The sequence below is a fragment of the Sparus aurata genome, chromosome 7, assembly GCF_900880675.1.
Source record: "Sparus aurata chromosome 7, fSpaAur1.1, whole genome shotgun sequence".
NCBI classification, from domain to species: domain Eukaryota; kingdom Metazoa; phylum Chordata; class Actinopteri; order Spariformes; family Sparidae; genus Sparus; species Sparus aurata.
In genome coordinates, this window is record NC_044193.1 from 789,345 (window position 1) to 804,689 (window position 15,345).

Consider the following 15,345-nt stretch of genomic DNA (forward strand, 5'->3'; position numbering starts at 1 on the left):
GGTGATTTACACTAAGGAGGTGATTTACAGTACAGAGGTGATTTACACTACAGAGGTGATTTACACTAAGGAGGTGATTTACACTAAGGAGGTGATTTACAGTACAGAGGTGATTTACCCTACAGAGGTGATTCACTCTACAGAGGTGATTTACACTAAGGAGGTGATTTACAGTACAGAGGTGATTTACACTACAGAGGTGATTTACACTAAGGAGGTGATTTACACTAAGGAGGTGATTTACACTAAGGAGGTGATTTACAGTACAGAGGTGATTTACAGTACAGAGGTGATTTACACTAAGGAGGAGATTTACACTACAGAGGTGATTTACACTAAGGAGGTGATTTAAACTACAGAGGTGATTTACAGCCGCTCTGACCAGGACTATGGCTCTGGGAACAGAAGACACATCAGGAGAGGACAGAGAGAGAGTCGGACATTCACACGGTGGACAGTTGGATTTTTCTGTTTATAATGAAAATAGGAGTCAAAATATTTCCTTTCTTCACATTTATGAGTTTATGTTGTTGACTTATTAGACTCAGTAGTGAACTGACTGCTTTTAAACTACAGGCTGTCAGAATATCACCTCTGAGAGACAGAGGGCTGTCAGGAGCCAGGCCGGGCCGGGCCGGGCCTTCCACATCTCTGGACCTATCTTTCAAATTGCCTCTTTAAATATAAAAGAGTTTATGTAAAAGATATAATTGATTGACAGTTTATTATTGCGGATGTCGACAAGTTAAATTGACTTGATATTGATTTTATGGTTGTATGGTCGTAATCTAAGACTGAAATCACCCACATCATTGTGTGTGTGTGTGTGTGTGTGTGTGTGTGTGTGTGTGTGTGTGTGTGTGTGTGTGTGTGTGTTATCTCAGTGTGGTTTGGTGGTTTTCTTCTGACAGTAACAGCCCGAGGCCAGTGTGTAACACATTTGTCTTGAGTTTGCAGACAGTTAGTCAGGGTGTGTGTGTGTGTGTGTGTGTGTGTGTGTGTGTGTGTGTGTGTGTGTGTGTGTGTGAGAGAAGTATCTTTTACCCAGAAGTCACTGCAGCAGGGAGACAGTAAACGCTGTGAAACACAGTGGACACTCTGTCCGTCTCTGTCTCATTCAGATGCTCACACATGAATACGCTCATTGTCTAACACACACACACACACACACACACACACACACACACCACACACACCACACACACACACACACACACACAGAAAGAGTCCTGTCTCTTCTCTGACCTCATTATCAGCTTTTCTTTTAAAGGAACAGTGACGCTGTATCTCGCCTCTGCCAGACTTCATTTAAAAAACAGCTGATTCTGCAGTTTTCATTCTCACAGTCCGTCACATTCACAGTTTCTTCACTGCACTCACACACTGATTTAAATAGTGCAGACAAATCCATCGGCTTAAAAAAAATCATTAAATACCCTTAAATGTGAGTACAGGTTCAACACCAGATATTAAACATGGTTTGTACGTAATGCATTCACGTTCAGGAACATGTGGTTTTGGATCATTTCACACAGGAAGGTTAACATTTCAGAAAATTGAATGTTTGTTTGTTTTGTGTTGGGGAACATGTGAACGGACTGAATCACTGTGGCTGCAGCAGAACTTATCAGCTCAGAACATCTCAGCGTCTGCTCACTGGTCACCTGACTGGAACCAGAAACATTACCCACGCTGCATTTCACAAACAGGGAAAGACGAGACTTAAACACGCAATTTAAAGCCTGGCAGCGGCTCGTATTCTCAGAGGATCAAGCGTCAGCAGTGTGCACACGTTAACAACGCCACTGAAGGTCTGCAGCAGCTCTGAAGGTCCCAGTGAACCAGGTTCTGATTCTGTAGGACTTCTGCTCTGTGATAACATCCTGCTGACAGCACGCTGAGTGTTTTTATGTCAGGTAGGTTCAGACTGTAAAGAGCTCAGCAGCACCTGTGAGAAGAAATGTCCTTTCCCTCTATTGAATATCTTAATACAGAACCTCTGTTTGAAATCTGATAATTTAAGATAAAAAAATCCAAGTCAGAAATTCTGTCAGACATCTGCAGATTTAAATCAACAAGTCTTTCTGGTGTTCAGATTTCTTCTCGAGTCAGAGCGGTGCAAACATCCAGATCTGTGAGATCAACGCCGTCAGAACATCGTGAACTGGTTTATTCAGCGTCACCGTGGTGTCGGCGGTGTGTTTGGATCCTGAACCGTGATGAACATTAAACATAAAGTGGGCGCAGTGACAGAATGCTGTGAGAGGCTGTTCTGCTCGGTTCTGTGGGAGCCAGCCTGCAGCTCTGATTGGCTGCTGAGGCCTGAAGAAGCTTCATGTAAATGTGTGAGTGCTTATGTAACACTGCAGTGAAACCGAGCTGAGGCCCGTCTCTCTCTGTGTCTGCCCACCTGTCAATCAAATCAAACGGCTGCGATGACGAGGATGATGAGGCAGCCGACGATGAAGCTGCTGCGCTACACGGCCAAAAGTCTGTGGACGCTATCCGTCACACACACGGTTAAAGTTGATGTGTTTGTTTGTAGCTTCAGTCGAGACGAACAGCTGTTTACTGACATCAGACCCAAACGATGACAAAACATAAAATATCTCAATCGATGTTTTATATCCAACATATATCTGTGTGTGTGCCTGTGTGTGTGTGTGCCTGTGTGTGTGTTGTCAGCTGCACAGGAAGTAACAGTTGTTGAATTCTGTCCTGCTTCCTCTCAACGGTACAATAAGAGTTTTAACATGGGACACACACACACACACACACACACACACACACACACACAGAAACAAAGTGTGTATCTTGGCGCCATCTGAAGCATATTCACATTCACAGCTTCCTGTCTACAGATGTTAAAACAACAGAATACATATTCCAACACACACACACACACACACACACACACACACACACACACACACACACAGAAAACTATGCTAATTATGTGTCTTCCATGTTTGAACTGATACTGTTGTATGTATTCTAATAATCAAAATATCAGTTCAAAACTCCCTTTGTAAATCTGCTGATTTAACACTCAGTCGTTTTTTGTACAGAACTGTTCTTTGTTTTTAGAGGCAACTGAAAAAAAACCTAATACAAAACATCCATTAAAAATCTGCTGATTTACAACTCATATCTTCTGTACAGAACTGGTCTTCATTTCAGTTTATCCACTGAAAATCCTAATTCAGAACTTCTACTGGAAATCTGCTGATTTAACAAACCTCACCAGTCTTTTGTTTTCTGAATCTGCTGATAAAAGATTCATTCAGAATTCAATTTAATTGATGCAAAATCAAAATTAATAAAAATCTGATGTTTTCTAATAATTCTCCTCACATGTGGAGCTTTTCCTTCGACAGGAATTAAAATGAGAGTTTTTCTGATTGAAGTCTGAGCAGCACAAACATCCAGAAGTTCTGGTTCTACGTTCTGTATCGTAGTCAACTGGACTCGTTTCAGTTCCATGAAGACGTTTCACTTCTCAGATCTGCATCCAGACGTGTTGAAGAACAGAAGCACGACAACTCAGACACTGTGCCAGGTGTGTGTGTGTGCGTGTGTGTGTGCGTGTGTGTGTGTGTGCGTGTGTGTGCGTGTGTGTGTGTGTTACCTGTCGGTCACTCAGCAGGTAGATGTACTGATGGTCTGGACTGAACACCATGTCTCTCAGGATCGGCTTCCCTTCCACCACTGTCACCGTCTCATACAGCAAAGCATTCTGGGCCGGCGGTGGGATCCCATCCACACGAATCTGAAACACACAGGGAACGACACGTTGGTTAGCTTGATGCTAACAGCCCCATTAAACACACAGTGGAATGCTAACAGGCCGGAGCATCAGTAAATACAGGTTCTGGTTCTGAACTCTTTGTTTCCATTCCTTCATTTCAACACAGGAGCGTCTCTGTGACTCGACACGACCGCAACACTCACATTTCAAATCTGTGGATTTAGTTTCTCTATTGTTTCACTGCTCAAAACAAACATCAGAACACAAAAGGTTCTGGTCAGTTCTGGTCTACTGTGTTTTAACCAAAATCTAAACTGATCCACAGCAATCAGCGGGTTCATGGAGACCTGCGTGTGAACGTCCTGACTCCATGTTGGCAGGAGAGTTCAACAAACTGCAGGGAGACGCTCCACATCTCTGCAACAAACTGAACATGGATCCATCAGCAGATTTAAAAAGACAACGTGTGCGTCTGCCTGCAGGCGGCGCTCTGCCCCACAGCTGAACAGACACCAGAGGTGGACCCATCAGAACTCATCCTCTGCGGAGCACGACTGAAAATATCAAGAAACTCAAACCAGTCACTCTTCACTCTGAACCAAAAGTGTTGGACCGTTTTTAGCATGAAAACAGACGCCATTTTACAGACACGAGACCGAGTAATAGGATTACATTCTACTGGAGAGGAAGAGTGATGATGGTGATGAAGACGAGGGTGATGATGATGAAGATGATGATGAGGGTGATGAAGTGTGTGTGTGTGTGTGTGTGTGTGAGTGTGTGTGTGATGTTAAAAACAGCAGCGGGCTGATGAACATGAGCCTGTTTGAAAATGTGGAGCGACTAAAATAAGATTCCCCAAATCTCCCAAAACCTCCCGCCTCCCTCCCTGTGTCTGACCCAGAAAAACACCACAGAGGAAGAGGAGGAGGAGGAAGAGGAGGGACGGGGGGAAGGGGGTGTAGGAAAGAGAGAGGAAGGGGGGAAGACAGGGAAGGGGGGGAGGCAATGAGGATAGACGGGAGGGAGAGGAAGGAAGAGATGAGGAAGGAGAACAGAGGAGGAGAACCGAGGAGGAGATGGAGACATGAAAGATGAAAGAGTGGAGAAGGATGGAAGGAAAGAAAGGAGACAAGGAGATGAATACAAGAGGAGTAAGGATGGAAGGAAAGAAAGGATGCAAGGAGATGAATACAAGAGGAGTAAGGAGGGAAGGAAAGAAAGGAGACAAGGAGATGAATACAAGAGGAGTAAGGAGGGAAGGAAAGAAAGGAGACAAGGAGATGAATACAAGAGGAGTAAGGAGGGAAGGAAAGAAAGGAGACAAGGAGATGAATACAAGAGGAGTAAGGAGGGAAGGAAAGAAAGGAGACAAGGAGATGAATACAAGAGGAGTAAGGAGGGAAGGAAAGAAAGGATGCAAGACTGGACAAGAGAAGGCAGTGAAGGGAGAGGACAGGAAAGGATGTAAGGATAGACGGCAGTGAGGAAAGGAAACAAATGAGAAATGAGAGGAAGAAAAGAAGGAAGGAAGGAAGGAAGGAAGGAAGGAAGAAGGGAAGGAAGGGTTAGGATGGAAGAGCGATGGCAGTGAGAGGGGAGGAGAAGAATGAAAGAAGGATGGAGGACAGGTAGGAAGCAGGATAAAAGGTGAGGGGAGAAGGAGAGGAGATGATTATAGAAAGAAAGAAGGAAGGACAAAGGACAGGAGGGAAGGAGGGAGGTAGAGAGGGAGGAAGTAAGGAAACAAAGATGAAGGAAGTAGAAAGAAGAGAAGAAAGAAAAAAGACAAAGGAAGAGTGAGAGAAGGAAAGTAGTTGGATGTAAGGAAAGAAGGAAGGAAAGAAGGAAGGAAAGAAGGAAGGAAATGAGGAGGACATGAAAGAAGATGAACATAAAGTGTAAAAATGAAGGGAGAAAAAAACAAAGATGAAGAAAGCCGAGCGAGGGATGAAGGAGGAGTGTGTGTAGTTCTCTGAGTGTGTTAATTAGCTGTCTGCTCGTTAAGCAGCCGAGCTTAATTAGAGCTGACGAGCTACACACACACACACACACACACACACACACACACACACACACGCGCACACACACGCACACACACTGATGAGGCAGCAGGTCTGACTCACAACAGAACCCACAGTTACACAATCCTGTTTCACGGACACACACACCGACACACACACCGACACACACACACACACTCTCTCTCAGCAGCAGAGCGAGGGAGGAGACAGTGTTAAAGTAGGACACTGCAGCAGACAGCGATGCAACACTGACAGAAATCTGAGCTGCAAAAATGACTTCAAGTTTTAATCTGTCAGAAAAAAAACAAAACCCATCTGAATGATCTCAGACCAGAAACTGAGCCGGACTCATGGGTCCAGTTTATGTTCTGATCAGAACATGAGAACAAACATGAGATGGAAACATTCTGAGTGGGAGTTCTGTAACTGTGCTGCAGCTTCTCTCAGATCTCTCTGAGCTCAGCTAGCAGCCCCGAGCTTTGTGCTAAGCTAAGCTACGAGCTACGCTACGCTAAGGAACATTCAGTTCCTGTGGTATTGATCCATCGTGTTTTATATTCAAATAGATCCTGAACTGTTACGTTTAGTCGAGCAGATATATGAGACCTGGAGTTTTGGGAGGATCAGCGACTGCTGAATGAAAAACTGTTGAGACGAAACATCAGATGTGTTTTCTTCACGTTGTGTTGGAGAGAAACATCTTCAGACACGAGACGACAACTCACAACTCATTCAGTCTGATGACAAACGATCGACGTGAATCAGACGAAGCTCTTTAGATAATTAACCATCAGAAGAAACGAGAGAAGAAGAAACATGAGGCGGGAACAGAAGACGGAGTGATACAGGAAGTGACCTCTGACCTGCAGGCTGGGATTCAAACCGTCAACACCTGCTTTGTTCTGCACACACACACACACACACACACACACACACACACACACACACACACACACACACACACTCTGACATGTGACCTTTAACCTCCCACCCTGACACAATCTGTCTGCCTGTTGTATTGTCTGGCAGGGAGTGTGTGTGTGTGTGTGTGTGTGTGTGTGTGTGTGTGTGTGTGTGTGTGTGTGTGTGATTGGCTGACTGGATCACGTGACAACAAACTCTTCAGCATTTTTAACAACAAAACTTTGGTTTCATCAACACGTCGTTTACTTATCGATGATTAACAGTCTCAGATGATCTAACATGTAATCACTCAGTGTGTTTACATGCACAGTTTAGTCAGATTACAGCCAGAGTTCAAAATGTGATTATTGTCCTGTCAGCATGTCATACCCGGTACGCTAGGTGGCGCTGTACCCATTTCAACTAGTGGTAACAGAAACACCTCCGGCTGACCTCTTTACGTCACCAGCAACAACAAACTGCCTCGACATTCCAGAAAGATGGCGTACGAAGAGCGAGACGAAGCTACATCTTTGTACATTTCATATATGGTGTACATGATAATTACACACACTAGATGCACAATGGAGCTCTTTCTCTCTTTCTCACGGTGATTTCAGAGGAAAGACGCCGCCGTCCTTCTACTTCCGGCTCACGGCCCCGAGAAAGAAATCTCGAGCCTGCGCAGAACGCAAAATCTGATCCGATCTGATGGAACGTATACATGCAGGAGTAATGTGACTATCAATCAATAATCTGGGTGCTTTAATCCGACTATGAGAAATCTGATCAGGTCTGATTTTAGTCAGACTAAGGTGTATACATGCATCTTAAACATCCCATCATAGTCGCACTAACACAGTAATTCAGTTTCATGTAAACACACTGAGTGAAATCAGTTTGTTGCTCTGAGGTGTGAGTCTCTCTGATGTTGCAGCAGGTAAAGATGAGATGATGTCATCCTCGACTCTGATCACAGAAACCAGCTGTTTTATTAGTCTGACATTAAAGAAATCAGATTACTTTGGGGAACACAGTTACTGTGAGGCACTGAAAACCTCCTGAACGACGAGTTTAAAGGAACATTCTGCTCTTTGTTCTGCAGCTCTCCTGCTGCCGTCATCATCAATAAACTGTCATCTGTTTAGAGGGTATTGATCTGTGAGCAGCAGCTCTGATCAGACATCCTGCAGTGAATCGATCAGCTGATCAGTGTGATCAGTTTACAGTTGAACTGCAGTTATCAAAGATCAGACCTGACAGCCTCTGATCAGTGATCAATAGATCAGCTTCAGGTTAAGGTTATATTGATGATCTGACAGTAAATGTTTCGAGGTTTCCTCTGAGACTGAGAGTCTTAAATCAGCAGATTTACAGCAGGAGTTCTTAGTTGGATTCTTCTAAGAAAATAAAAGAAGAACAAAGAAATCAACTTAATTAAGCAACTTAATTATGATGGTGTGTGTGCATGTGTGTGTGCGTGTGTGCGTGTGTGTGTGTGTGTATGTGTGCGTGGGTGTGTATGTGTGCGTGTGTATGCGTGCGTGTGAGACTAGAGAGAGTAAATACAAACACACACACATGCACACACACACCATCATAATTAAGTTGCTCATCAAACTTAATTGTTTTATTTTCCAATTCAGAAGTCCCTTTGGAAATCTGCTGATTTAACTCTCATAAGTCTTCTGTCTACACGGAGCTCATTTTGTTACCTATAATAATCACACTCAGAACTTTAATTGGAAATCTGCTGATTTAACTTTCACAAATTCTTCTCGTACACAAAGTCTCATGTGGTTGTGTTTGTGATGGCGGTCTGTGGCGGTTCCTCCCGGTTCTAAACTGAGTCAGTTTCAGACTGAAGTCCTGCAGCAGTTCAGACGTTTCACAAAAATAATCACAGTTTCTCATTTCCACTGTTTATTCTGCTCAGCTGGTCAGCTATTGGTGGAAACCTGATATTACTGCGTGCTCGCCTGCACACACACACACACACACACACACACACACACACACATACACACAGAGGCCTGCAGCCAGCTGCCTGACATTCCACCGTAATGCAATACCTCCGAGTATTTGTGTGTTGTGTGTAGTGTGTGTGTGTGTGTGTGTGTGAATAAGTATTAAATATGTGGTCCAGTCTGACGGGGAGAAGGCGGGTAAAGCTGCCAGTTCGTCCAAGATAAACCAACTCTATTACTGATAATACAGACGTGTGTGTAAGTGTGTGTGTTCAAAACTGGGATAATCAGCATTAAAACACACACACACACACACACACACACACACACACACACACACACACACAGCTGCTAAGTACTATTATTACTCTGTTAGCTGCAGCTCCACTCAGTGTCACTGACTCCTAACAGACTGATTAACGCCCTCTCTGCCTCACATTTGGAAAAAACACCATGTGGCCAAAAGTTTACGGACAGCTCAGCGCTCCCTGTGGACGTGACACCAGTGTAACAGTGTGTCGTGGAACCATGAGCGCTAATGTGCTGCTAATATCTATTTTCCTAATTCATCCAAAATCCCATTCAGAACTTCCCCTGGAAATCTGCTAAATTAAGTCCCTTCTTTATTCTGTGTGGAGCTTTTTTCTCTTGATCATCAACAAAAACATAAATACATAAAATAATTAAACTGGTTAAAAACAATCCAGTCCACCTTATATCAGTCTACCAGTCAACTCTTTTCAGGACGGTATTGTGTTATCATTTTATTTTCTGTGTGAGAGTTCTTTGATATGTGTTTTATCTCCATATAGACCTTAAATTTAGTGTTTTTCTAATGGAAGTCTGGTTCTGACGGAGACATTAGTGTCTGTTAACAGACTCATTCAGCTCTCATTCAATCTGTCTGCCTCTCTGTTTCATTCACACACACACACACACACACACACACACACACACACACACACACACACACACACACTGCCTGAAACTCAACACCAGCCTGCACTTTCACTACAGCACACACACACACACACACACACACACACACCATGTCTGTTAGCATGCTACGCTCAGGTTTCCTCCAGCTGCTGCTGCTCTTCTCCGGCTCTGCTCCCACTAATGTGGACAAATTTGAAAATGATGTTTTCCTGAAGTTTTCCTTTGGTGCTCGAGTGTCTCGACAACAGAAATCTTCAGTGTGTTCGAGCTGCACGAAGCATCTGAGAGGTGACGATTCCCCCGGACGACGTGCGCTTCAAACGTCCTTCAAATGTGTTGATTAGTGGAAACGATAAATGATTCACACGTCTCACTGCTGAATGCAGCTTCATTTATTTAGCAATAAATAACAGCGTCCAGTCAGAACCTCCACTGGAAATCTGTTTATTACTGTGTGTATATTCTTTATTCATCCACTAAATTCAGTTCTTCTCTACATTCTTCTGTCTTTTTATGGAGCTTATTTTATTTGTTTCAGTAAATGGAATATAGTGCAGAACCTCATTTGGATATCTGCTGATTTAAATCTTTAGTGAGCAGCATCGATGTGTCCACAGACAGGTGTCACTCTTTCTCTCCTGTTAGTTTAACGATGGTCAGAAAACAGCTCACTGGTTGATGAGCGCCACCAACAGGTGAGCTGTGTGTTCGTAATGAAATGAAATGAAATGAACAGGATGATTAAACATAACCTGGATTCAAAGTTCCCTCCTCTACTGACCCAGGATCAGACGAAGACCAAGGTACAGTGTGTGTGTGTGTGTGTGTGTGTGTGTGTGTGTGTGTGTGTGTGTGTGATGGAGGGCCATCTTATCCATTTAGCTCCTTCAGACAGACACTAAACATTGTTCAGTCAGCCATCAGAGCCTGAGGGAGGAGGAGGAGGAGGAGGAGGAGGAAGGCAGTGAAGGGTGAAACAGGCGGGGGGGGGAGGCAGTTAAGCTTATTAGCTCCTTCCCATCCCCCAATACACACACACACACATACACACACACACACACACACACACATACACACACAGACTGCAGACAATACTGAGACCACCAACTGATGGTTTTAACCCCTCAGGCATGCACACACACACACACACAATCACACACTAACTAAAAGTGACAGAGAAGGTGAAGAAGGTGAAAGCAGCAGGACACACACACACACACACACACACACACACACACACACACACACACGCTGTCTATTAATTAACTGATGGAGTAAAGTAATTGATCATTCTGCTGTTGACTGGGCTTTTATTTTGGTAGTTGTGTCCAGTCTCTCCTGTGAACAGCTGCTGCTCTCTGGATGACCTTTGACCCTCCGCGGCCCCCAGGTCACCTCACCTGGCAGCTCAGGTATGGTAAGACTGTAATAAGAGTGCAGTGTTGCACAGTGTGACATGTTGAGACGTCCTGCGTCTCATCGTGTCTCCTCCCTGGAGCTGCAGGATTAGCATGCTAATATGCTAACGTTTGGTCTGATCTACTTGTGTTAGCGTCTTTAATGTGTCCACTTCTGTCTGTGAACAAGTCGAACGATGAGCTTTAGTTCTGTTGAATGTCTAAAACAACAAAGTCAGAACAAGTGATTAAACGACCGCAGGTTTCTATCATGTTGAGAGCTTCTCTTCTTAATCCAGTTAATCTATGAAGTCTTTATTCTGTACAAAGAAGAAAATACAAGTCAGAACTTCCATTTAAAATCAGCTGATTTAACTCTAAGAAGTCTTCATTCTGTGTGAAGCTCACAGAAGCAGCCAGATAAAAGTCTGAACTTCTACACATTCTGATGGACCAATCATCTGAGACCGAGAGGACCGGTGGACACGAGTCACCCGACCCACGACAGCACCGCCATCACCATGGCAACTATTACATATGATGTGACAGATAATATATACCAGTTTACACCCCGCCCCCCCACTGGAGAGAGAGAGGGGGAGAGAGGGGGGGAGAGAGAGAGAGAGAGAGGGAGAGAGAGGGAGGGGAGAGAGAGAAAGAGAGGGAGGATGGAGTGTGAAGAGTCTTCAGTCTCTTTGGGGAGCTGACAGATTTGCTCGTTCTTCCATCATCTCCTTGGCAACCGAATAATAATTAATCCACCCCTCTCTCTCTCTGTGTGAGTGTGTGTGTGTGTGTGTGTGTGTGTGTGTGTGTGTGTGTGTGTGAGTGTGTGTGTGAGTGTGTGCATGTGAAGGCTTCTGTGTGTAGATCATGTTTTCAGCAGTGTGTGATTTTTTGTGCAGTATGTGGTGATGCAACAATATCCATCCTTCACTATGTAGGGCAGCTGTTAGCGAGGAGAGAGAGAGATGATGCAAAAGGAAAAAACGGGAGACGGGGGAGACGGGGGAGGAGGAGCAGGGAGAAACTTTTTGCTCCAATATTTCTCACCCGAGTGAAGAACAAATGGATGTTTGAGCAGCCGCTGATCCTCGACACAAACAAGAGGCTCAGTGTGTTTCACTGAAATGTGTTGGTTTGTTGTCGTCGCTCAGCTGTGAGCTGAGAGGAGAACAAGGTGCCTGCAGCACTTTGTACTGAGTGCAGCACTCAGATTACTAACTTACAGAATCTCTCCGTCACTACTAAAAGTCTGCGTCATTAAATGTATTCAGATGCTAAACATTTAGTAAAATAATCAACAGACGTTGTGCAAGTATTAGTTTTGACGCCCCTGAGCTCCTAGCTGCACGGCTAACTAAGCTAACTAGCTAACATTAGCAGCAGTAGTGTTTACTCTGGTCCAATGCTGAATCACATATATTTTGAGTTATTTTGAGTTTCGAGTTGAAGCTCCAGAAATGTTTTAACGACTGTGAGACTTCACCTGACTTTCATCAACATGGAGGGAGGACATGATGACTCCATGAATCTGCTTAAAATCCTTTCATGTGCAGAACTTGCCTTAGAAAACTCATGTTTTTAAGTTCTCTTCAGTATCAAAGTGATCTAGTGACGCTGACTGTAGATAAATTAATACACTGCAAACAGGAAGTGCTGATAGTTAATTCAGCTTGAATCTTTTAGTTGTTTCTCTGTTTTAAATCAAGTCTCCAGCTGCTTCTGTTTTACTGTGAAGCTCCAGAACTGTTGTGTGGACTACAACACTTCACTGACTTTATATCATCAGGAGGAGGAGGTTAATGTTTGAGTGAACTGTTCCTACAAGAAGTATTAATATTTAGAGTAAAACACATTAATACAGAGAGTATTCATCTACAATTAAACATCAATTTCTTGAGTTGATTTATATTTTGTATCAATAATCTGAATTTGTAAATGACAAATATAACGAAGGAAAGAGCAAAATATTTCCATCTAAAATGGAGTAAAAGGAGCATTCATCAAAGTACTTAAGTAAAGGAGAAGTACTCAAGTAATTAAACAAAACAAACACTGAATCAGAGCAGGAATGTGTTCCAGAAACATGAAATCACTTTCAGCGTTTTGTCATCTCAAACACAACAGTGGTGTCAGACGAGTCAGAGCGTTTATCTTGAGTTACTACAACTGCTCTGTTAAATAATGAAGTTAGAGGCTCAGTGTACTTTACTTTGGCGGGGTGTGTGTTATTGTTGTTATGCAAGAGACAGACGGACAAAGAGCAGAGCAGCTCCCAGCAGTAAATATCCCCGACATGAGGAATCCACACAGCTGAGAGAGTGTGTGTGTGTGTGTGTGTGTGTGTGTGTGTGTGTGTGTGTGTGTGTGTGTCATGTTAAGACTCTTATATCGCAGTGCATATTTCAATTATCAAAAAACTCCACACAGAACCTCCTTTGGAAATCTGAAAAATCTGCTGATTTTACTGTCATGAGAACAGAACTGCTCTGTTTTCTTTATCTGTCAAATTAAATGTAATTCAGAACCCCCTTTGAAAATCTGATGATTCAACTTCTTAAAGTCTTCTTCTAATGGTTCTACGCACTATAATACAGTACTTCTACTGTTGGTACCACCCAACCTGTGGCTCTGGACCCCTCGTTGGACCCAAATGTTATCCTGAAGGGTCACGAAGCGATTCAAAAGGTGAGAACATAAATGTGACGTAAAGAAAGGAAGAGAAATATGTTTCAGTGATAAAAGATGGTGTTTACGTCAGACAGACAGACAGTAGGGCTGCACGAAAAATCGTTAAAAAAATCGCGATCTCGATTCACACATACACGTGATCTCATTTCTACACACAGCGATTCTGAAGCATTTTATATCTCGAGCTGAATCAACAAATGCTCCTATTTTCCTCCCGGATTTTTTGAAGCGCCCCCAAACGCAGCACTGCCGCTGCCTCCTCCCTCAACCTGTGGTAAAGCGTCTTTACAACACGTGATTCAGTGGAGGAAGCCCGCCTGCAGTTAAAGAGCAACTAAACCCCTCAGTTTTGGATGACGTGCTCTAAGCTGGAAATTCAAAAAATGCCTTGATGATGGGCGGGGCTCCAGGAGTACTCTCCGATTCCCCCCTCCCCCCTAACCGTCACCACACTCACACGCGCAGAAAAAAGAAAAAAAAATCATAAACACAAACATCGACATTTATAACAAGCTAACTAATCTAAAATTGCTAAATAAGTACTAAATACTATAAACTAACACACGTAATAACTAAAATCTCCCAAATACAATCTATGCTATGCTAACTACCTACTCAATAATCACTATGCTAGTTTTTATAGGAGGGGGCGGAGCTAACTGTGGTGGACCGTGACGAAAGCTGCCTCCAAAACGTCATCTGCCTCCATCTCAGCCAATAGGAAAATTCGATTGTAATAACCGGGTTTCAACCCATAGAGGGCAGTCACACTTACATTTTTACTACAAAATACGCCAAATTGAAATACTTCAACTAAAATGTCAAGAGTTGGACCAGAATCACTCAGCAACACTACTTCATACCCAAATACATTAGTTTTCAGCAGAAAAAAGTGGTTTGGGGGTTTAGTTGCTCTTTAAGTGTTTGGAAGGAGTGAGTGAGAAGCCGTTTTTAGACGGGGCAGCAAGCCGCCAATCTGCCCGTCCTTTGGGCGGCTAGGTCCGCGGTTTTAGACAGAGGGCGGCAAATTGAGGGTCTGTTTAGGTCCGCTGCTTTGCCACCTCGGAGGGTACACTTATTTCCACCTCGCCTGCTAGATGAGCAACTGGACAGCCGCTGAGATCCAGGAGATGCTAGCATCTCCTGGATCTCTGTAGCTGTTTGGTTGTGTTAGCTTGTTGTTGTAGTGCAAGCTAGGAACGGTCGCTACTTTCAAATTAAAAGCCCCCCCCTAAGAACCCAGTTCTAAATTCCGTTGGGGTGTAATGTAATGCTCTTATTTTGAAGCCAAATTTGTTGTCACTGTTCACAGCCCAACTTCGAGCTTCATGTCACGTCACATGTTTACCTCTACCTCTGAGGCGGCTTTTGGAAAAGGAGGAATATTATGCCTCCGTTTTAGAAAGCCGATCACAGCAGCTATCACATATCACCTAGCCAAAGATACGGCCCCAATAAACACTGTACAACATGAGGGATTAAAGGATGCCCTCTCATCTTGGAGCCTCATTTTTTTTATTTTTACTTTTGTAAAAATCATTTCTCATCCAATGATAGAACTTGAACAAAACAAAAAAAACATTGCTTTGGCAGAGACATGGTAGTATGTCTCTGCCAAAGCAACGTTTTATTTCATCAGTGCAATAAACATTTTGTGAAAAAATCGTGCCAGA

At 43.5% G+C, this 15,345-nt stretch overlaps 1 protein-coding gene across 1 annotated transcript in view; it reads right to left on the minus strand.

Moving 5' to 3' along the window:
• The window catches only part of plxna3 (plexin A3), a 92,281-nt gene that overhangs the window by 34,157 nt on the left and 42,779 nt on the right, over positions 1 to 15,345 (minus strand). The window contains 1 exon segment of the mRNA XM_030424228.1: positions 3,629 to 3,769. Coding sequence (XP_030280088.1) covers positions 3,629 to 3,769 — 141 coding nt within the window.